General features: G+C 43.0%; 1 protein-coding gene across 1 annotated transcript; it reads left to right on the top strand.

The window, feature by feature from the left end:
• Nucleotides 1-2,265: 2,265 nt before the first annotated feature.
• On the top strand, nt 2,266-21,149 carry LOC129327872 (serotriflin-like). Its single transcript, XM_054976627.1, has 7 exons — nt 2,266-2,328; nt 7,661-7,783; nt 10,151-10,241; nt 11,087-11,235; nt 14,957-15,051; nt 16,584-16,675; nt 21,022-21,149. The coding sequence occupies exons 1-7, from the start codon at nt 2,266-2,268 to the stop codon at nt 21,147-21,149; spliced, it is 741 nt and encodes a 246-aa protein (XP_054832602.1).
• Nucleotides 21,150-25,011: the final 3,862 nt, after the last annotated feature.

The raw sequence follows: 25,011 nt of genomic DNA on the forward strand, positions 1-25,011 counted from the left end.
TTGGTATGGTTTAACTAATTCCCTAGGATTTATTCCAAGGGAAGAGTTTTGAATGGCACATGAAAATTCATGAACTGTTCACAACAACTACTTCATAGACAATGACCAACTGAACAGACAGAGTTCGGAAACCCTGGAAAGCTCATAGGAATTTTGTAATAAACAAACATGCATATACGTATTATTCATTTTTCCTATTTCAAAATGTTCAAGGCAGCTTACAGTTAAAACAAACATGTTGTGGTAAATTAATATAAGAAATTCTTGGAGTCTAAAAGAGAGATGATATACGCAAATCAAGGATTCTGCCTGTCAGATGAGGAGTTTAGATTGATAAAGGCTTTCTGGGATTAAAAAAAATGGCTTTAATTGGCACTGCAGGGGGTGGGAGAGCAAAGGCCAGAAGCCCTTTGTATGGTCCCCACCAGATACATCTCCAACAGGGAAAGCTCTCACCTCAGACTTTGCCAGGAACATATGGACAGTCCTTTTTATTTAGCTTTATTGATTTATTTGAGAGTTTTTAGGCTACTTTTCTCCCCAGAGTGGGCCAAAGCAGCATCCAGATGACAAAATCATTTAACCAACAGCCAAATGAAGAAAATATAAAGAGATCTGGGCTGGTCTTCCATAGGCTTCAGGCTGGAACCATCAACTAAAAGTCAAGGGGTTATGAACACCTCAATTTTTGCCCTTGGGCTTGTACCCAAGGACTGCTGCCTCTGATTCTGTCCCCCCCCCCCCCACTAAACACATACAGGAAGAGGAGGAAAGAAAAAAAGTCAGCCTAGTTTGCTGCTAGAAAGCCAGCAGGGTTGTCCTCATTCCCCCCACCCCTTCAGGGTAGTATGATTGAATGAACCTCATGGATATAGTTTAGGGTTGCTACTTCATAGCCCACTCCCACCCTCCATCCCCTGGCCCTGCTTACCTGGATTGCCCACTGTGAAGCATGGGAGCGCTGCTGAGAGGGCCCTGGAGAGCTCCTGCATTTCACAGCAGGCCAATTTATGCCCCAAATGGACCCAATTCAGCCTGTTTGGGGCCCAAATTGGCCTACTACGGAGCACTCCCAGGAGCAGCACAAGGCCCTGAGTGATGATGTCACTTCCCAGGAGCTATGAAGGTGCCAGGTCTCCCACCTCCCGCCTGGAGGATGAGGGGACATGGTAACACTAATATAGTTTAAGTGAGTATAATATTTCATGTATGTGAGCCTATCTTATAAAGACTGAACATCTTAGAGTATCTAGAATTTTTCCCTCAGAAAATTGAAGGTGATATGAAAGAAGTGTAATGGGGCTGCAATCATAACATTTACTTTCTTGAGAGTAAGCACAACTGAACAACATGGGACTTACTTCTGAGTAGACCTGTCAGGCTTGTGCCCCTATCTTACTCGCATACCTGTTTAAAGGTCTACTGTTTTTTCTAGGCTTCTGGCAAAGATAGCAGCTGGGAGACAACAATTTAAATGAATGTTTATACCATCTTCTGCTTCCTTAACAGTTTTCATCTATCTGTAGCTTTATTTGGATTTATCCAAGGTTAAGGTTTTCTGTACTGTTTTCATGTCTGCATGATTCTTCAAAAGCAATTATACAGTTGGATTCAAAGGCAGACTTCCACAGCAAATGGCATCTTCAACTTAGAGAACAGATATTCACCTATCAAATATCCTATTATATAAAAGGCAAGCTGTATTGAATGAAATTAAAACGGGAAATGAAACAAAGTAACTGCAACTATTAAAACAAGTAAGGGTAAGTTTTCAAGGTGGTTGCACTATATTGGAAGCAAGCTCATTTCCTGCATAGAGATCCCTGTAGTTGCAACAGGTAGCTGCTAGAAGAGGCTTTGCTGTCCCTCACTGCTGCGGGGGATCAAAAACTCTGCCTCTTATCAATGATGTCATAATGAAATGATAAGTTCGGCTTTATGGAATATCTAACAGTACCTGACTACAATCAAATAATAGGCACTCAACTCATAAGTCAATTGACAAGATTGGTTGCAACTTCACCAGAGTTTGCACAAGGCGGTTGTCTAAGTGGAAACCTGAGAACCTCACTAAACCATGCATGACTTCTTGGGTAAACTCCGGCACAGTTGTTGGCAGAACATTGCTAATAGCTGATGTCCTTCTTCTCATAATCCTTTGAATCCAATGTGATATTAATAAATGCCAATAAATGCTATTGGCAGCAAGAAACTTTCTTCTACCTTTCCCAAGGAAAATAAATTCTCACTTTACTTTTTCTAGTGATGTCACTTCTACTGACAGTTTTGGCCCTCACTGTTGGACTACACCAGTGTGTTGGAAATGAGGTATGGACTTCGTGTATGAAGTGGGTATGAAAAGGACAATCACATTAACCTCAAACCTCTCTCCAGTGCAGGATTACTTTCCACTTCTCCATACGCTTTCAATAAATGTTTATTTAAAGTATAACCTTCACATTTCCCCACTCTGCCACGGAAATTTGCTGGGTGACCTCAGACCAGCCACACAGTCTCATCCTAACCTACCTCACAGGGGTGTTGTTAGGATGAAGTGGAGGGGAGAAGAATGATGTGAGCCACCTTGGGTCCCTCTTGGGGAGAAAGGAGGGACATCAAACAAACATATGAACAAACAAAACTTTACTTACATTGACATCTGCCTCTCAGTTAGTCTCTCTCTTAAAAAAATATTTCAGGAAAAAGAGACTGGTTCCAGCTTTAGAATCATTTCACACATCTTACCAGCTGTGGGAAATTGTGCAAAACTGCCAGACAGACGGTGTCTTCCTGGCATGATTTCCTATCATTTCTGATGTCATTGCGCTATGAACTGGAGTCATGATGGGAGATCACACCAGGAAGACGCCGTCATCCCGGGAGTTTTGTGCAATTTTCAGCAGCCAGTAAGACGTGTGAAAATGACCATGAAGAAAACTGAAGATGGACTCTCTGAGCCCTTATTTCTGGCTTCTTGCCCTGAGTTTATCCTCAGACTCTGAGAAGGAGATTAAAACGCGTCTTCACGTGACACTTTGATACTGGTAGGATTGCCAGTCCGCCAGTGGGGGCAGGGGCTCCCCTGCTCCCAGCCTCTGCCCCTTACCATCACTCACCTGCCTGGTGGTGAGGAAAAGGCAGGGGAATGGGCCTCCCAGTGTGCACTCCCAACGCTGTGTGACATCACTCTCAGGAGTGATGTCATCACCTGGCCCCCGGGAGTGCTCCTGTGCTTCACCCCTGGCTGGTGTTCTGGGCCCTGAATGTGAAGCTTGGGAGCGCTCCCTGGGCCTATGCGATGACATCACTCCCAGAAGTGATGTCATCATGCTGCACTGGGAGCTCACGTGCACTTTGCACACACATGAGGATGCATGCAAGGTGGGTGCTGGGTCCGCTCTCCCACCGGGAGGGTGAGGGGACCTGGCAGTCCTAGATACTGGGCAGTTATATGTCCTGAATTATAAACCACTGGTCTTGGGTCCGTGGCTAGCTAGTGAAATAGCAAGTGTTTACAAAATGGCCCCAGCAGTGAATGCACAGCGTCCAAATGAAGGCCCGGTCATTTTCTGTAAATAAAGGGTGCTGATTCTTTTCTAACCCGACAAGCTGCAAATAATGGGGGAATCCTTAATATAAGGCAGAAAAAACTGTTCCAGTAACTGTGTGTTTACTGAAACACCTCACACTTGAGGTATATTTGCTGTATACATTACAATTGAACTGTTTGCTTTCCCCCTCCGATATCTGTGTGAATGGTTTTGTCTCATGGGGTGGAGTCCCTGCTTGGTTCTGTTTGTTAGTTAGAACTGGAGGCTGCATGAGCTCACTTCCCTGGAAACCAGTTGCTCGAATCCCTTTATCTCCTTCCTTATAAATGGATGTTGTTTTGAGCACACCTGTTTCTGCTGTGTGAATAGTAATGCTAATGCTAATGATACCAGATTTGCAAGCAAAAAGGAACATCACATGGTGTCAGAAGTGGTCATGTTACTGCTTTGGATATCCAGCATACATCTGTGCATTTTGACAGGATGACTTCCACAGGGGAACACTTTAAAATCCATCCTTTGCTTGCTGCTAAAGAAGCTACTGATGCCACCCTAGTTACATTGTATTCTTAAAATATGAACACTGACTGTTTTTTCTCTCTCAGTCAAATTCAGTTATTGTCCAGGCTGGTAGTGGTTACAGTTACATTTTCATTGAGATATCCATCTCTTATACTGTAAAAAATCAGCATACCCTTTCTTTATATATTCCTGAAGATTTTGCCATCACTTACGATTTTAGAAAAACAAATCCAAGAGGGGGTGGTCCCAAGCAGAATGAGACAAGGCGATGAATAGGACCACGTGAAGCAATTCAGTGATAAATAAGGTTTTAATGTTCTCTTCTTCAAAACTCAAATATAAGGCACGACAGTAAAACAAGATCAACCAGAGAGTTGTAAGAATTTCCAAACTCCTGGCAGGAGGTGGCAACAGGTTTACCAGCGTGAAAATTAGTGATTAGAAAAAGTAGTGATAGTAGATCACAATTGATTTACACGTGGCTTGTGAGGAAGCACATTGTGCGAAACGGGATTTAATTTTCACGCTGGTAAACCCGTTGCCACCTCCTGCCAGGAGTTTGGAAATTCTTACAACTCTCTGGTTGATCTTGTTTTACTGCCTTATATTTGAGTTTTGTAGAAGAGAACATTAAAACCTTATTTATCACTGCATTGCTTCACGTGGTCCTATTCATCGCCTTGTCTCATCACTTATGATTTTGGCATACAGAGAGGACAAAGGTATCATTTAAAGAAGGGCCTCTCTCCTGTGTTTTAGTCAATATGTGATTATGCCTAAGGAGAAGTCGCCCTTGATACCTCCCTGGTTCTGCCCACTGACTCTGCTAGGTAACTGGAGCCTTTGTACAGAAATTGATAAAAATGTACCTTTGCTGAAAGGAAAGAAGGCAGGAAGTTAGGTAGGAAGGCAGGATGTGAAAGAATGAAAGTTTGCATACAGATGACAAAAGTACCTTTGCAGAATGAAAGAAACAAAGAAAGAAAAAAAGTAAGAACACATACAGATGACAAGATTACCTTTACTGAAAGGAAGGGAAAAAGTATTAAAATTATACGATTTCTAGACTTCCATAAACTACTAGTGGGGGGTGGGGGTGGGGGTAGCAGAATAGCATCCATTGCAGAGATGCTGAACATTGACACCAATCGATGCTGAAATGGCTTGGGGTGCCATCATTCTGCATTGCATGACCTCAAGGCGATTTGGTGACTGCTGACGAGTTGAGATGTTTCTGTTTGGAGCTGTATTTTGTGGGGACTGGAGCTGACACCATTTTTTAAAATTTTTTTGCATGTATGGTAATGTTGCAATGTTGGAACCCATCCTCCCTTCCTGTATTTGCTGATTGGGCTGTCCTGTGCACACTGGAGAGGCAATTGGTGGGGGGAAACATGCTTTTCCTGCTTGTTACACTCTCATTTATTTTTTTAAAAGCCAAGCCAGGAAAGGGTTAAAATGCTGCTGCTTCATTCCCTCCTGCTTTGTTTCACAAATGGCAGTGCAAAACACGTGTTTTTTTCCTCTTTGACATTAGCAGAAGCCTGAAACATGCTGAGAGGGAGGGGAAAGCAGCTATTTAACGCTTTCTTGGCTTTTAAAGGAAGGGAATAAGCTGCAACTCTAGGACTCATTCCTGCCTTTGGGGAAAAAAAGTCTGTGTGTGCATACCTGGGAAGAAGGAAGTAAATGGAGAAGCAGCCTTATCACCCTTACCTCCCTTTACTGATAAAAATGGCAGAAAAGGAGTTCAGAAAGCTGAGGAGGGTGGGATGGTTACCGGCGGACAGACCAATCAGCTCCTGGTGAAAGGAAGGGGGTGGGGAATAGAAGCAGAATGGGAGTTTTTGATACTTCACGGACAGAACATGCACCAGCAGTGACTGGGCAGTAGCTTAAAAAAAATGCAGAACGTGCGCGGGGCTAAAAATGGGGAAAAGAGACAAAAACTGTTTCTGTTTCCCATGACTCCCTTGCAGGTGCAGAATTTGGGAGAACATGAGAAGCAGAATAGATTCTGAAACGCTGTAATGTAACCATGTGGAAAACACCTCTGATAGGAAAGAAGAGCGATTCCTATTTACCTGTCTAGTCTAAGGATGGGCATGGATTACTGGACAAATCCTGCATCCGTGCTGCAAATTGGAGAGAAAAGATAGGTGTGTGACAAAAAAAAGAGAAAGATGTCATGAGGAGGAAGTCCTATGATTAGCAATCTACACATCAAAGGATAGTTTAGATCTGCAAGGAGTAAACAGATGCCCTGACCTCTCTATCTTTCCAACTTTCTGGTTTGTCCCCCTCTGAAACCTGAGGAAAGGGACAGCATTAAGGCCTCTTCTAACAAAAAGAAACGAAAGAAGGCAAAACCGTTTCCTCTGTGTTGAGAGCAGGTTGGATCCTAGCAGTCCGTTCTGCTGGCACCGGTACAAGGAGCCATCTGCTGGCACAAGATTCTCTTGCACTAGCAGTGGCAGATCTTGTGTGAGCCAAACATGCCTGTTGCCGGAGGAACATTTTATACTATCAATATATTATTTGAATCGTAAGCCACCTTGAGCAGGACTCTGATGAGGTGGTGTAGAAATCTCTTAAATAATGAAAAATCAGTAACATGCTGGTAGCACAAACTGATGGGATGCTACTCAATGTTACTATTGTTAATTTCAGGTATGAAAAGACAAAGGCAATGAACGTTCTTACAATTCAATGCCCCCCCCCAACCTTGGATGCATCCAAGGAGCAGGGCTTTTATGAACCTTGCCATCCTTCCACGTAGGGATGCTTGGTTCCCCTAGCCTCCCGGGGGGGGGGGGGAGCCTGCACTTACCTTGTCAGCGTTCCTCAATGCTCCTTCCACGCATGTGCTCCCATTCCTATGTGACAACTATGGGAGTGATGTCATCGTGTAGGTGTGGGAGCATGTGCACACTTCTCAGCAGGCTGATTTGGGTGCCAAACAGGCCCAAATCAGCTCGTTTGGTGCCAAAATCTGCCCACCAAGAAGGGAAGGAGCACTCTCAGGGGTGATGCAATGACATCATGCTGCCCCAGAAGCACACCTGAGAGGCCTGTTCACCCACCTTTCCTCCCCCACTGGCCAGGTGAGAAGTGGCAGGTGCCGTGGGTGGGAGCGAAGGATCCCCTGCTCCAGCAGGGGAATGGCATCCCTGCCTCCACAACTGAAATCTCTCCCCACATGCTATGGATCCTTTAAAAACCCTTGAGATTGAGACCCAGTTTGGTGTAGTGGTTAAGAGCACGGAACTCTGATCTGGAGAACCGGGTTTGATTCCCCCCTCCTCCACTTGAAGCCAGCTGGGTGACCTTGGGTCAAGTCACAGCTTCTAGGAGCTCTCTCAGCCCCACCCACCTCACAGCATGATTGTTGAGGGGATAATAATGACATACTTTGTAAACCACTCTGAATGTTGTTGTCCTGAAGGGTGGTATATAAATCGAATGTTGTTTTGTTGTTGTTGTTGTTATTAAATTTAATGCACATACATGACAACAACTTCTTCTTCTACTTCTTCTTCTTCGCCTTTGCCTTTGCTGTTGCCGCCTCCTTTGTTTCTTCTTGACAGCAACATGATGCAGCTTTTAGTGCTTTGGCAACTGATTTGCCAAACACACAAGAGGAAATTGTTGCTAAGCATAATGACCTACGGAGACACGTGGAGCCTCCTGCTTCCAACATGCTAAAGATGGTAAGATCTTGCTCAAGGCTTCGTTGGGGCTTCAAGGCGTTCAAGCCTGAGTCTACACTAAGACTGACACCTGGCTTTGATTTGAAAATCCTGTTACACCCTGTTCAGACCATTGCCTTCAATGGACCTAGATGGGTGTAATTGTTTTTTGAGTTGTATCACTATTGATTTATTTGGTTTATATATGCCCTGTCTTTCTATCAATTCCAGCACCCAGTGTGGCTAGCAAACTTTTATATATTAATTTTTTTCAAAAGGCAAGAAAACGGGGGCTGTGTTTAGCCCAAACTTCTCCTGCTTCTCTGGTGTTGAATGACCATACTGGAGTCAGGGCAGACAGAAGTCCTCTGATAGTCCTGCTCCCACCATGACTGCTGTCTCCCCAAAGCTGCAGCCAGCCTGGGGAATATAGAGTCTCTACATGAGACTTCAAAGTCCCCTCCAATGCTGTAGTTGCTGAGAAACCACACCCATAGATCTAGAAAGCTTCTGGGGGCTAGCTTTCTCTCCAGACGGCTGCAGTTCTCAACACTTTACCTAACCTGTACAAAACAGGATTGCCAGATTGGGAGATTTGGTGGCAGGGACATCGGTGTGCATGTTGATGACCTCATTTCCGGGTGTGATGACATCACTTCTGGGGGAAATCTGGCACACGACCCCAGCAGCTTTTAAAAATTTTAAACTATCCCGACTCCCATTCCAAGTGGCAACAAGCAATGAGAACTCAGGGCAGGGGCATCTCTGCCCCAACTGAGGTGTAGTGGTATATAGATTTGGGGTATGTTTCTTCTCCAAGCCAAATTCCCCATGTATCTAGAGTTAATGTTATATGGCTGTAGCATTCTAATAATTCAAGTAATATGCATTTTCAATTTGTTCTTTAATTTTTTTTGTTCTCCTCCCCATCTTTTTCTGTATCCCTTCAATGCTTTTAAAAAAGAAAGGGGAAAAAAGAAAAGGTACACAATCTGCGATCCTATGCAGAGTTTTAAAAAAACCCAACCAGAGCTTGAAAGCACACTTTGATATGAGCCAGAATGCTTCTTTAGCACAGAGTCACCCCTCTCCATTTGAACGTTGAGTAAATCACACCAGTACGGCTCCTTTACACAGCTATAATTTGTTTTTGGAACAACAAAACCTATGTTTTGAACCTAAGATATTAGAGAACTAACATAAAGTTTTCTAAACTTTAAAGGAAAACATCGAAAATTAATCAGTTCTATAGTCTTGAGTTATATTTATACCCCATGAATGTATCTCTGCGGTTAGGTAAATGTTCTCCAGGTTGTCAGGAAGGGTTTTCAAGTTATCTCTGCAGGGTGCTTACATAGTTCCCTGGGCAATAAATGTTTTGGACTAGAAAAACCACTCCCCAAATCAACATTAATAAATACGTGGGGAATTTTTTTTTAATCCCAGTTGTCTTTTGGTTTACAGAATGCAAAGTGTAAGTGTTAACTGACTATGCTGGTGGCTTTGTTTACTGCTGTGCAGGTGATAGTGTCCAAATATGAAAAAATCTAGAGTCACTTTTTCCTGCATTATGCTAATCAACAGCATGGTGGGGGTGGGGGGTAGCTAATTCGCCCATAAGTGCATTAGTTAAAGCAAGCCTAATGAGGTCCTCAGAGAAATCTAAGCTTGGGATAACATTTTCAAAAGTTCCAAGAGCCTTTTTCTTTTTCGTACGAGTCATTAATGTTTATTGCTGTTTCCAGTGTCTAGAAAAACCAACTTTGCAGAGCACATCCAGAGTGCATACTGTAGCTGGCCATTGTTTAAATGGTGTGAGAATGACCAGAGTATATACAGGGAGTTGATCTAACTTCCTCCAACTTGTTGGCTCTTCCTCCAGCTTAGGGCTGCCAAATTCTGGCAATTCCTAGAGCTACCTGGAAGTAACAAAGGGTAGCTCTACCAGTAAAGTTGGAAGTTCTTACCATACTTCTGGTTAGCGCTAGGAATCACCAGAACTCTATGATTAGAACTTCCTGAAGTAGACACGTATTTTTTTTTGAGTTTTCCTTCTGGGACACTGCCACTCCGCAAACTCTCCTGCCAGTTGCCAGGCACTCCCTGGCAACCGTACTCCAACTTATGTGGCCCTTCCTCCATTGGAACAGCCACCCATGTTGGAGGAAGACTGTTTAGACTAAAAGAAGGCTTCATAATTGATCCAAGAGGAAAGGTGGGGTATAAATATTTTAAATAAATGAATAGACTTGTAAATGAATAAACTTTGCTTGGTGAAGTGCTAGAAATGGATACGGGTATGATCTACCTGCTTATGTTCTTCTTCATTGATGCTTGCATCCAGTCATGAAAGCGCTCCACCATTTTGTTTTTCTTGGTTTTTTGAAGGAATGGAATGTCACAGCGGCAAACAATGCCAAAAGCTGGGCTAACGAGTGCATTTACACTCACAGTCCTCAAAGCAAAAGGACAATTGAAAGTAAGTTCAAGGGGTGGGTATTTCTCCTCAAATCTGCACCTCCTCATCTCTTGTGAGCAGTCAGTTCACTCCTGCACCTTGTGTATGAAGTTTTCCCCATGGTCTTTTTAAAAAAACGTATTCTGCATGAGCTCTGGGCTTCCTGACAATGGGGCAGCATTCCCATATTGTAGAAAATTCATGCTTATCAAATGCTTTGGAACATTGCTGCCAAGAGCTACCACGGGCTTCCAAACAAAGATCTCTTCCTCTTCACTCCTAGGGCTGCCAGGCCTCCTGCTATAGCTGGAGAAAAATTATTTTTTTTAAAAAAATGTCATCACTTCTGGGTTTTACCATAGAGTTTCCAGTAACTCTTAGAGCTACCATATGTCACTTCTGGTTTTACCCGGAAGTGATGTCACAGTTTAGCGAACATTGCTTGCTCCCCACTTCCCTGCTCCAACCTTCCTGCTGGTTGCCAGGTTCACACAACTGAAACTCAGCAGAAATAGTATATAAAAACAAATCACATGACTTGCTTGGTTCCTTGATTTTCCAAAGGAGACTGGACAGAGTGCCCAGAATTTTGTTCTCTTGAGATCCCCCTTTCAGTAGCCATGAACTTCCATAGAAGTTAATCAAAATTATTTAAGTCAAAGGAACATGGAGACCAGCTTCCTACCTGGCTCCCTGGAAAACTCTTGAAAGCTCTCAGACATATGCATCTGACCGATACAAATCTAAATATTTTTTAAAAAATTGTTAATGCATTCTGTCATCATTTATCTCTGACCCTGAAAATATGGATTGTCTCAGGCACTTTTTGAGTTCCTGTTACATAAATTATTCTGTCTGTCTTTCAGACAATGTCATATGTGGTGAAAATCTCTTTTATTCAAGTGTTCCCAAAACATGGTCAGAAGCAATCCAAGCATGGTTTGATGAGAAGGCAGACTACATATATGGACATGGACCAAAAAAAGAGAATGCGGTAATTGGACATTATACTCAGGTATGAATAAAGGGTTACATTAAGGCAAACTCTTACCATATATGGAACAAGAAATGCCAGATGTTCAAGCTGGATTCAGAAAAGGAAGAGGCACCAGAGATCACATTGCAAATTTACGATGGCTAATGGAACATACCAGGGAATTTCAGAAGAAGATCAACCTGTGTTTCATAGATTACAGCAAAGCTTTTGACTGTGTAGATCATGAAAAGCTATGGAGAGTCTTAAAAGAAATGGGGGTTCCACAACATCTGATTGTTTTGATGTGCAACCTGTACTCTGGACAAGAGGCTACTGTCAGGACAGAATATGGGGAAACAGAATGGTTTCCAATTGGCAAGGGTGTCAGACAAGGATACATATTATCCCCCTACCTGTTCAACCTCTATGCAGAGTATATCATAAGGAAAGCTGGATTAGATCTAGAAGAAGGTAGAGTGAAAATCGGTGAAAGGGATATTAACAATTTGAGATATCCAGATGACACCATGTTACTGGCAGAAAATAGTGAAGACTTGAAACGACTACTGATGAAGGTTAAAAGAGAAAGCACCAAAGCAGGATTACAACTGAACATCAAGAAGACAAAAGTAATGACTACCGAGGAATTACACAATTTTAAAGTTGACAATGAGGAGATTGAAGTTGTTCAAGATTTTCTATCCCTTGGCTCAATCATCAACCAACAGGGAGACTGCAATGAAGAAACCAGAAGAAGATTGAGACTTGGAAGAGCAGCTGTGAGGGAGCTAGATAAGTTCCTTAAAGATAAAGATGTCTCTCTGGGAACCAAGGTCAAGATAATCCAAACTATGGTATTCCCCATTGCCTTGTATGGATGTGACAGTTGGACAGTAAAAAAAGCTGACAGGAAGAAAATGGATTAATTTGAAATGTGGTGCTGGAGGAGAGTTTTGAGGATACCATGGACAGCCAAAAAGACAAGTAAGTGGGTACTAGATCAAATCAAGCCTGAATTCTCCCTAAAAATGACAAAACTGAGGCTATTATACTTTGGTCACATCATGAGAAGACAAGATTCTCTGGAAAAGTCAATAATGCTAGGAAAAGTGGAAGGCAGCAGGAAAAGAGGAAGACCTAAAACAAGATGGCTGGACTCAATAAAAGAAGCCACGTCCTCCAGTTCGCAGGATCTGAGCAAGTCTGTTAAAGATAAAACGTTTTGGAGGTCTTTCATTCATAGGGTCGCCGTAAGTCAGAGATGACTTGATGGTTCATAACACATACACACACACACACACACACACACACAAGGCAAACTCCATTTTCTTTAGCAATTTCTGTGACATGAGTACTCAAGCAAATGAGATTCCAGGAACAGTAATGCCCTAAATCAGCAACCCCCAATCTGGTGCCTTGCATGCCTTGATGCCTGCTGGTGTATTTCCTGGTGTCTGCTTGTTTCTTGAGTCTTAAGGATAAAATCCAAAGGTTCTTGAGTGGAACAGAAAAAACGAGAACGTAGGGTCTCTCCCTACCAGCTGACTTACCAGCAAAGTTCTGAGCTCATCCCTCACAGGCATGTCACAGCTATGCACCCCTGGCTTAGCCATCTTTGGTGCAAGAGATATTTCTGGAGGCATCGCCTTTGCTTCTGCAGGAAGTAGACATTGGGAGACATTTGTCTTTGCCATAAAAGGATGTGTATGTGTGTGTGTTATGTGCCACCAAGCTGCTTCTGACCAATGGCAACCCTATGAATGAAAGACCTCCAGAACATCTCAAAAATAGCAGCTTTGCTCAGATCCTGCAAACTGGAGGACGTGGCTTCCTTTATTGAGTCAAGCCATCTCATGTCTTCCTCTTTTCTTAATACTTTCCCACTTTTCCTAATATTATTTTTTTTCCAGTGAGTTTTGTCTCTCATGATGTGACCAAAGTACAATAGCCTCAGTTTTGTCATTTTATCTTCTAGGGAGAATTCAGACTTGATTTGATCTAGAACCCAATTATTTGTCATTTAGACCATCCATGATATCTGCAAAACTCTCCTCCAGCACCACATTTCAAATGACTCAACTTCCTTCATGCCAGCTTTCTTCATTGTCCAACTTTCCCATCCATACACAGTAATGGGGAATACCATAGTATGGATTATCTTGATATTGGTCCTCAGCAACACTTCCTTATCCTTAAGGATCTTTTCTAGTTCCTTCATGGTTGCGATTTCAAATCTCAATTGCCTTCTGATTTCTTGGGTGCAGTCTCCCTTTTGGTTGATGATTGACCCAAGGAGTAGAAAATCTTGAACAATTTCAATTTCTTCATTGTCAGTTTCAATCTCTTCATTGTCACCGTTAAAATTGTGTAATTCCTCAGTAGTCATTACTTTTGTCTTGATGTTCAGCTGCAATCCTGCTTTGGCACTTTGTCCTTTAACCTTTACTAGTAGTTGTTTCAAGTCTTCACTATTTTCTGCCTGTAATGTAGTGTCATCTGTATATCTCAAATTGTTAATGTTCCCTCCACCAATTTTCACTTCACCTTCCTCTAAATCTAATCCATCTTTCCTTCTGCATACAGGTTGAACAGATAGGGAGATAATATATGTCCTTGTCTGACACCTTTGCCAATTGGAAACCATTCAGTTTTCCCATATTCTGTCCTAACAGTAGCCTCTTGTCCAGAGTACAGGTTGCGCATCAAAATAATAAGATGTTGTGGAACCCCCACATATTACAAATTTTGTTTCCCTGTTTGGGTTCCCTCTATTCATTTATTGTCCCAATTGTACCCCACTTCCGTATGCAGAAAGTTATCCTTTTTTACCCTCTCAGCAACTCTGGAGGTGTGTGTAAAGTGCCGTAAAGTTGCAGCCGACTATTGGCAATCCCAGAGAGTTCAAGGCAAGAGATGATCAGAGGTGGTTTGCCATTGCCTGCCTCTCCAATAGCAACCCTGGACTTCCTTGATGGTGTCCCATTCAAGTACTAACCAGGACCGACCCTGCTTAGCTTCCAAGATCTGATGAGATTGGGCTAGTCTGGGCCATCCATATCAGGGAACAAGATAAACAGCAGTGGTTTGCTAGTGCCTGCCTTGGCACAGTGTCCCTGGACTTTCTTGGTGGTCTCCCATCCAAGTACTAACCAGAGCAGACCCTGCTTAGCTTGCAAGATCTGATCAGATTTGGATAGCCTGAGACCCTGGGTAGTAGACTGATTTGCCCTTGGCTAGTCGGGGTCCGGGGAGTGTCATGGTTAACAACTTTAATAAAACAAGTTGCAGGGGAACTCATAATTGGGACTCCCAGATTTTTCAGTTTTTTCAAACAGCTGCCGGTACACCCCAGTTGGATTAGGATTCTGGCACTGAGGGGTGTGGAGGAGTTAGCCCTTCCTTCCTGCACTGTTTTCACAAGAGCAAATGACACCCTTTGAGCTTCATTAAGCCCCAGCATGGAACAAAGACATGCTTGGAGAGGGATTTTGTAGCTGCAGTATACATCTTTCCCCACACAAATCCTTCTGGCCATGGAAGCTGACATTGGGCTGCACTGCAGTTATGACGAGATCTCTCAGTGGTAGGAGAAAGCTGATCCTTGCACTTGGGAAAGCAGCAGCTGGGCTTTCCTACAGTGACACAAAATTGCCCCAAATATATGTGAGATCCAAAGAAGCAGTTTAGATAGGCAGGAAGGCAGGAGCTCATGGCTGTCATGGGAAACCCTGACCTAATCCATTTATTTTCTTCCTTGCAGTTGGTTTGGTACAAATCCTACATGATTGCTTGTGCTGTGGCTAAGTGTGCACATGAATTATACCAGTATTTCTACGTTTGCCATTACTGCCCTGCGTACGTATAACAGCAGAGATAATTCTTTGTGTACATTTCCCAGTTGATGTATTTCTAAGATCCTCTTCCACTAATCATTCTGAATTAGAATTTATCATTCAGAGAAATATGGCGCAATGAGAACTATTGAAAAACTCACTGCATGTTCATCTTTATTTTTTAAATTAATATAATGCCATTCTTCCCCTGTTGGAGCTCCTAAGGTGGATCATAAGCCCCAAAATGAAACCAATGTTAGAATAGAAACAGTAGTGGGCTGGATCCAATGTACTGCAAGAGAAACTTTATTGGATTGCCTTGATGGCTGTTGACAAAGTTTATGGCTCTGTTCCACCTTTCTCCTATCATGGAAAGCAAGGCAATGCTTGCTACTCCAAGCTACTCATGGTACACTTTTTTGTATATGACAACAGCAGCGAGACTGTTGTATACTCAAAAATGGAAAGTTTCAATATTATTATTGAATATTACCTACAGTAGAAGAGTGGCTGCAGAGATGGCTAAACTGACATTTTTGATCAGGGAAAAGACATTAGATAAATATTTGGATACCTGGAATCCCCTTACAGACTTTTTGTGTGAAAGAGAAAAAAATGAATTAATGATCTCTGCTTTCTAAGATTAGGGAGAGGGAAAGAATTTTCAGATGCAAAGGAGAAATATTCATTTATGGCAATTTTAGAGTTAGTTCATAATATGTAATATTGGTATACCTTTTCAAAGAGAAAATTAGTATGTATTCCTATTTACATATGCATTTTTCTCTTTCTTTGTGCTTTTTGTTCTTTTTTCTTCTCTTTTATTTTTTAAAACTATGACCTTTTTTCTTTTGTATGTTTTTTTAAAATTAATTTTAAAATTTCAATAAAACTCTAATATAAAAAAAGAAAGCAAGGTTGTGTGAATGGGTTTCAGGAGCGTTCCCATTCAAGCACTTGCCAGATCCAGACCTGCTTAGACAAAGGACCAAACTACACAACAGGCCAGACATACGCTGGGTCATGGCTGAGTGGCTGGACTCTTAATCACATGTACATTGGGGGAACTCACCTTTAAAAGCAATGGAGCACTGTGAGCAAGGAGAAAGAGCTTCCGGTTTCCCTCTCACCCCTCTTTTGCCAGCTGAAAGGGTGGCAGTGGAGGGGGGTGGTTTTAAACTCTTTTCTCTGGCTTCATGTGCCCTAGGAAGGTCATGTAGAGCCAAAGAAAAGGGCAAAAGACCCCTTCTTGCTCCCTCCCTATGTGGAAGCAGCCATAGTGTTGTTGAAATGTGAAATGAGATGAAAGAGCTCTCTCTGATGCTTAATCTGTGAAGACACATTAACACATGTAAGTTACTATTTGATACTGTGGTGAACATGATGTATAATAAAAACCAGTTTAGCCAACAAAAAAAAATGAAGGGTATATGTTACTGAATTTAGAGCTTTAGGATCCCAGTTAAACAAAAAAATTAATCCTTTGTGTGACATTTGGGAGGACACAAATGTGATAGTTGGAATGATATTTGCAATGTCTCTTTCACGTTTCAGGGGAAATGTACTGGGAGAAAATTTTTATAAGCCTTACAAAGAAGGAAAACCATGTGGAGATTGTCCTAATGCTTGTGACGCTGGACTATGCAGTAAGTACAGAGTGGATGGTGCTCCTTTATAAACTTTTGAGACATACGTCCAACAGATCATATTTAAGTCATTTGGGTTAAATGGTGTGCTCTTGGATTATAAATAGTAGGACACAATTGGATATGGAGGCCTCACTTCAAAAAGGATGTGGACAAAATCGAGAGGGTGCAGAGGAGAGCGACAAGAATGATCAGGGGTCTGGAGACTGAGCCCTACGAGGAAAGGCTGAGGGACTTGGGAATGTTTAGTTTGGAGAAGAGGAGGTTGAGGGGGGACATGATTGCTCTCTTTAAATATTTGAAAGGCTGTCATTTGGAGAAGGGCAAAGAGCTGTTCCAGTTGGCAGCAGAGGGTAGGACCCGAAACAATGGGCTTAAATTACATGCACAAAGGTACCGGCTGGATATTAGGAAGAACTTTTTCACGGTCAGAGTAGTTCAAAAGTGGAATCAGCTGCCTAGGGAGGTGGTGAGCTCCCCTTCACTGGCAGTTTTCAAGAAGAGGCTGGATGAATACTTGTCAGAGATGCTTTAGGCTGATCCTGCACTGGGCAGGGGGTTGGACTAGATGGTCTGTATGGCCCCTTCCAACTCTATGATTCTATGATTCTATGATATGTTATTCAGAAATGCACAGCAAAGACTCTATAGTTCAAAGATTCTATGGTTCAAGTTCCTTACCCATGAGATGTGAACTGCAGTTTTCCAGCACACTTAGGGTGGAAATGCACATTATGAATTACCTAGGGATGCTCAAGTGAACTTCATTTCATGTGTTGCCCCTCCAACTTCCCATGTTGTGAACTTCAATACAAACACAACTCGCTCGGACAGTCACACTTCCATTTGCTCTGTGTGAGTACATTCATGCATTTAATATCATTGACAAGGGAGTTCTCTGTTTAAAACTGCCAAATTCCCAGTTTTCCCCACCTCCCACATCCATTCATTGAAATGCAGATCTTGACATTTTTTCACACATTAAAGAGGAGCGTCTCTGGGAGTTCTCACTGCAAAAACAGAGCTAAATTGGCACTCTGCCCTCCATACTCACTTGCAAATGCAGTCACACAAGGGGAGCTCCCATGAAAGCAGCATGCATGTGCACCGAGCAAGATACAGCCTGTGCATGAATTGAGGACCACACATGAAATCCTGCACTTGAGTGTCCTTAGGTACTTGGGAACGTGTATTTCCACTCTTAGTTGCTGTCCAGAACCCTGGATGGAACAGACCCCAGGATCTCTCCAAATACAGGGGCCTTGGCTTTTTTTGCCTTTCATTCAGAGAATAATTGCATGGAATTTTACATAAAATGTACCTGCAACACCAATACACTCTTGCTAGGCAGTTTCCCTGTTATTGGAAGAAAATTAATCTCTTCTCTAGCTGTGCAATGTCTCCAGAAACGTTTGCTAAGAGGACTAGGTCTCTTGCGATTGGCTAGTATGGCTCCCACTGCTGAGGCAAGGAATCAACCCATTCCCTTGCTATTGCATTGAGCAACTAGGTATGTTGTGAACTTCAATACAAACACTACTGCCGGGCAATCTTATTTTCCTCAACTCCCTTGATTAAAAGGTGAGAAAAGCTTCTGATTGGATTGCCTTGAAGGCTGTAGACCAGGGGTCCCCAACCTTTTTGAGCCTGTGAGCACTTTAGGAATTCTGGCACAGTGTGGTGGGAGCAGCAATATGGCTGCTACAAAGTGGCTGCCTCAACTTACCTTCAGTCCCCCAGTGAAGATCCTTGTGCTGTGGAAGCAGTTTCTGCCAAAGCAATGATTTTTAAAATCTGCACATCCAATCATATTTCCAGTGGCCAGTCAAAAGCCACACATTGCAAAAGCCCCATCCACTTTCTAAAAACACTTGGAGAGCACCAGAAAAGGTGTCGGCGGACACAATTGTGCCTACAGGCACCTCGTTGGGGACCCCTGCTGTAGACAATTTGTCATAATCAGCTTTGGACCAGTGCAAGAGCCACTGGTTCGATAGGATGAGCTTGTTGCAGATTGCACCTGCTTTTGCGGAACATTTTCTCAGTTGATGATTAAGGCCGCTATCCCCTTCCTTCGAGTCATGGCTGAGTTACTCAAGAGACCTATTTGTAGTAAGTAGGGAATCACTTGCATTTGCATCTGCCAAGAGGATGCATACTTTAAATGACAAATATCTGCTAGATTGCATTGCTGGTTCCTTGTACCTTGCAGTGTCAAGGGCATGTAATTGTGAATTCATCTAACTAAAGGTTTGCAAGGTTAGCTAAATTCATGGGCAGACAGGGAAGGCACAGAGAGACACTAATAGTAAGTCTCAGTTCCAATACTTTAAACTATGTTTTTTTTTCAAGTAAGTACCTTTTAAAATTGGAGGTGGTGGCAGATGAATGGGTGGGAGGCAGCTGCGGTGACATATCTCTGCAGTTGTGCAAAAAGTAGTGTAATCAGACACATCAAAATTCATGTGGACTCTTCTGAACTGCTTGCTAAACAATCATTTCCCTGTTTGTGACTGGTGAGCAGGCCGTGAGCTAAACCAGTGGCTTCTCAAAAATACCAAGAGCCAATCCCATGTGCCAGTATGCATGGCTGGTGTGCCACCCCTCCTACATTCACCTACAAAGCACAGATATGCTGAGATGAGATCTGCTAGCAATATTTGAAACATATCCAAGCTGAGCCTGGCAACTGGCAGAAGGTTGGGGGTGGAGACATAGTAGGGACATCTTCACAAGTGTAATGATGTCACTTCTAGGGAAAACCCAGAAATGATGGTCAGTGGCTCTAGCAATTGCTGGAAACTCTATGGTTTTACAATAGAATTTCTGGCAATTCCTAGAGCTACTTGCCATCATTTTCACAGTTTTGGCAGAAGTGACATCATAAGGTAGTTTGGACATTACAGGGGCTTAGAGTAGCTCTGTGTTCACTTCTTTTGGCAGCAGTGTATAAGGCGAGAATGGGATCACTAAACACAGCTGATGCAGGGGTTTTCTGCAGCCTGTTTCATCTGTTTTGTGTGTGCGTTAGTGTGTGTGTGTGTGTGTGTGTGAGAGAGAGAGATCAAGGTGTTCCCCTGCCAGCTTGCTCACTTTTCCTAATGAGTCAGTGCAATAAAGTCACCAAACTTTTACACAGCAATAATTTTTCATCATTATTGAGGTAGAAGGGAGTGTGTGACTGGTGAATGTGTTTCTTGGAGAAGGAGCTGAACCTCTCCTGGGTTAGTCCAAGTTGGAGTCCACCTCCAAGTTTTTGTATGTGACAGTCACCTTGAAGCCTTTGAAATAGACAGAAACAATAAAAATGTCTACTCAAGGGGCCTAAACCCCTGGCCCATTTAGGTAGGCCAAGTTCTCATTTACTGGCACCCCAATATTTCATTCTGTTTCTCACAGGACTCTCAGCATATCTCTAGGAGGTGTTCAAATGGACAGCTTCCTTTTCCATTCCATTTGATAAGGACCCAAAGAACTGCCTTGCTGGATCAGGCCCAGTCCATGTGCTTACCAGCCATAGAACATTGCGCCAGCTCCCAGAATGACAGCATCTTCCTGGCGCTGTTGTTCCAGGAGCTTGGCACGATGTTCCATGTGTCAGGCTATGGATGACAGGCTATGGCAGATAGATCCTTGTACCATTGCAGCAAGAATCCAGGCTCTTGGTTAAATGGTTTTATTCAGAAATCAGATTATTTCCACAGATATGTCCATAGGATTACTCAGAAGCAAGACTGGCAACTAAACAGTAAAAACAGATTGACAGGAATGACAACATGTGTGAAAATATTTCTTCTTAAGGAACACAATTATTCCTTTCCCTCTCCCACCAGCAAACATAACTTTTGGCGCGAAACAGTCCTGAGAACTTCTCGCATATTTTAACTATCAAGTCTAGACATTGACAAAGTAGGAGATTAAAGCTGAAACACAGTAATTCATGGGAGTGAGCAGTGTACAAGGTCAGAAGCACTGAGAGTTCCAGAGCTGTTTGATAAGGCACCTGCATCTTCAGTGAAAGCAAAGCCTCTGAAAGCAAAGTAGTTATGGCATTGGCAATATGACATCAAGATACAGCATTAAACACTGGTTCAGAACAACAGGTCAGCATCAATTAATGGCATGGGTGGGGTACAGACATGACACTGTGGCTGGTAAGCAGTGTGAAAACGTCCCATGTTGTCCAGCATTCTGTTTTCTGTAGTGGCCAGTCAGATGTTCTGGGCCTTCACAAGCCAGGCATGATGGAAATTTCTCTCCCCAGTTGCTTGCTCCTGGTCTACAGAGGCACAACTGCCCAGTTGAGAATACATTTGCTAATCACCTGTGAATCCCTTTCATTTCAGCCAATCCTTGCCAACAGGAAGACTGGTTCTCCAATTGTGGCAGGCTAAAGGAACTGCATACGTGCCAGCACCCGATCATTAAGAAAAGCTGTCCTGCCTGCTGTCAGTGCACGACAGAAATACAATAATTCCCAGGGTTTCATTTAATGTTCCTTTATCTCAGCAGAAGAGGAACAGCCCAGTTTTAAGAAAAGGCAAATGAATACAAATTACGTATCTCTCAAATACATGTAATGCTAACTGCAAATTAAACATCAGGATTATGCATTGTAAGCTACTATCTTTTTTTCTTCTTCACAGCTATTAAAAACAGGTATTGATTACCTTCAGTTGTTCTGCAAAATGGCTTCTAGTTCCACTGAAAGACCTTCTGAATTACCAGTTCACAGGGACAACTGGGTTATGAGATCTGTATGGAATATGTGCGATGAAGTTATTCTAAATTGTTCTCTTGCACTCTTTTAATTTGCTCACAACTGAGCATTATATCAGATATGCCAGATCCTTTTTTGTCCCAGTGGTCTTGGACAGAATCAGCTTTATAAAGATCACCCTTTATTACCATCCTCAGGTAGAAGCCACTTTAGAGCCTTTCACATGCTTTGCCACCTACCCCGAACCTCCCTTCACAGGTTTGTGACTTTCTAGGCAGGTAAAGGCTGGGAGTCCATCACACTCCACCTGTCTAGCCTCCACTATAGCAGGTAGAGAGCCCTGACCCAAATCCTCACAGGGTCCTCCCTCTCCTCTCCCAGAGGCTCCACCATACAGGCAGCCCATTCCCTGTACTTTCCTCCACTCACCCAGCTACAGCCTGGGACTACTGGGGAAAAGGGAACTCAGAAGTTACTTTCCCTATATATACGCTGCCACCATTTAGACTAGGCCCATTTAACTTGACCAGAGCATGTTTTTGTGTGTGAGTCAGATATTTTTCCTCAGCCAATTATTTCAAGCCAGCCAGGGTTAAACAAAGTAAAAAATAAACTTTATTTACAACATAAATGGAACTACATAGATGGAACATAAGAGTGAACGGATTTTAAACTAACAAGCGAACAGAGAATGTTTCAGAGTATCAGAACAGATTAACAGCCTGCTGTCTTTCTGTTGCCTTCCCTCAGCAGCTTCTAAAGCCCTTCTCTCTCAGCAGCTCCCAAGAGCCTCCGTTTCCCTCCAACTGACACTAACTGTCATTGGCCCAGCATTCCACCTGCACCCATTCCACCTGCACACATTGGCTGTCTCTCAGGAGAGGAGGAACTGAAGTCCATCCTGTCTGTCACACACTGCTTAGCCACAGCCAAAGTAATACCAGAGTCAGTATCAGCTAGCAGGGAAGACATAGAGTCTCTCTACACAAGACATCTTACCTGAGGACGCTCAAGTGAAGGGAGATACAATATTAGCTGGGAAGCATAGTTTTAAAAGATAGAGCTGGCAGAAATCACTCCTCAAAGGGTTTGTTATTTTTCTCTTTGCCTCCCTGAAGGGGAGGTAGAATTGGCAGAGCCTTCGGGGAGGCAAAGATGAAATTAACAAAGCCTCTGAGGAGAGACCTCTGAAGGTTCAGTCTTTTGAAACTACCTTCCAGTAGAGAGGTGAAATTGACAGAACCTTCAACTCTGTCTTTTTAAACTATGCTTCCCGGCTAACATTGCATCTCCCTTCACTTGAGTGTCCTCATGTAAGATGTCTCATGTAGAGAGATTCATAGTAACAAGGGGAATCTCAGAAGGTCTCATTGGCTGTATCCACAGATTTCTCAGAGGGGCTGTCAGTGCACAATCGAAGAAAATGTGAGATAAGGTTTCAATCACTCCAGACTCACATGTACATCATTTATCAAAGTAAGACACTCGTTGGAATCTACCCACTAAGACTGCAGAGGGGAAAGCATTTAGACAGTCCCAAAGGAAAGCCATCTAATATTTGGGGACAGTCAGTCAGTGAAAATAAGATGGAAAAGGCACAATACTAAAAAACAGCCTTTATTTTTTATTTATTTGTTATTAAATTTATAGTCCACTCCTCCTGCAGGTGGGCTCAGAGTGGATAACATCAAATATGATATAATCACATTAAAATCACATTAAAAAGTCCATAAAATTCAATAAGCATAAAATTCTAGGCAGCAACCCATATTACTTAACCAGACCAAATTATCCCATGAGATGGGAACTAGCAGACAGTGTCAAGCATATTGGTAGGGAGCCTGGGTGGGGGGTGGGGGTTTCCAATCTCCCTTCAACAGGAGACCAGCAGAGGATCCCACCCTTGCCCTGACCTCTGCCATGTTCCTGGCAGAACACTTCTGTCTTACAGTCCCAGCAGAAGGATATCAAATTTCGCTGGGCCCTAACTTCAACAAACAGAAGTATGACAGTTTAGTCACAACCCCTCCTTGAGACTGAAACATTTCTTTGTTTTGGCACATGCCCTTTACCATTCTTTCTCCAATACACTCATGTAAGCATACATGGATCTCCACAGATGTAGCATCCAGAGTGTGCAGCAGTGTCCTTGCACTACCAAGTTTACACACACAATCCCAAATGGCCAGCTGCACCCATAAGCAACACTATCATGCCACTTCTTTCTTTTGTTGGTAGAAGCAGTGCTCAAATCAGGCAAGGATTGATGCATTTTCCAGATCAAACTGGATGCCAAGGGGCATATCTCATTCTAGTATTTCCATCTCTATGCTCAAACCCACACTTTATATCTAAACCCCACCATGAAACTCAAGACACTCTTTCATTGGTGGTAGCCATGTAAGTAGGTATGGACACTCGTATCATCTAAAGAATGACATTCCATTTTTGTGTGTGTGTTTTTGAACCTCAATACAATAAAAACCTTTTCTGATTTTTTAAAATTTACTTCATTTATACCCCGCTCTTCTGAGTGGGGACTAGGGTTGTCAGCCTCCAAGTGATTGCTGGAGATCTCCTGGAATTACAACTGATCTCCAGATCAGAGACCAGTTCCCCTGGAGAAAATGGCTGCTTTGGAGGAGGGACACTATGCCATTATACCTCTCTGAATCTCCTCCCCTCCCCAGACCCCACTGTCTCCAGGCTCTACCCCCAAATCTCTAGGTATTTCCCAACCTGGAGCTGGTAACCCTAGTGGGGACTCAAAGCAGCTAACATCATTCTCCTCTCTTCCATTTTATCCTTACAACAATCCTGGGAGGTAGGTTAGATTGAGTGTGTGTGGCTGGCCTAAGGTCATCTAGCAAGCATCTATGGCAGAGTGGGGATTTGAACCTGGCTTTTGCATATCCTAGTCTGACACGCTAACCATTACACCACATTGGCTCTAATACCAACATAAGCACCCTATACCTCTGTAATTCTCTCTTCTTTGATTTTATCCCCTAACAGCCCTGTGACTGAGGTAGTTTAAGGCAAGAGACAATAAATTGTCCACAGTCACCAACTCTGCTTAAGCAATGACATCAATGGTCTCAGAAAAGTGTGACTCTACTTAGGATAGCACTACAAGTGCTATCAGGTCCTTGATCATAGTCCAGCACTGTGACCATGTTGATGGGCAACAACCGGAAGTGATATCATCAGGACAGGAGCACAGTTGGTTGATATCACCTGTTATGAGCCCGGGCCTACGTAGTGAGGCCTAGTGGTGCCGAGGAAGCCTGCACTAAAGTGACTGCAGAGCCTACATTTTCCAGGTTCCCTTTGGACCCTGTGATTGGTTAACAGGCGATAAGGAGGGAAAAATTACACCAATAGAGAAGTAGGGGGGTGGTGCCTGAGAAGAAGGGATAAAAGGCCTCACCACAGTGGGAGGGGGTCCACTCCTTGGGAGCAGAGCTGAGGCTGCTGCAGATGGAGGGATCCCTAATCCAGAGGGGTGAGTCTGCTTGAAGCAGTCACCAGGCGACAGCTAGGAACAGGCTAGATAGGCACATTAGGGAGTTTTGTTTGTTCACCAATCTTTACTGTTCTCTTTATTCTACAAACT

The sequence above is a fragment of the Eublepharis macularius genome, chromosome 1 (assembly GCF_028583425.1).
Source record: "Eublepharis macularius isolate TG4126 chromosome 1, MPM_Emac_v1.0, whole genome shotgun sequence".
NCBI lineage: Eukaryota > Metazoa > Chordata > Lepidosauria > Squamata > Eublepharidae > Eublepharis > Eublepharis macularius.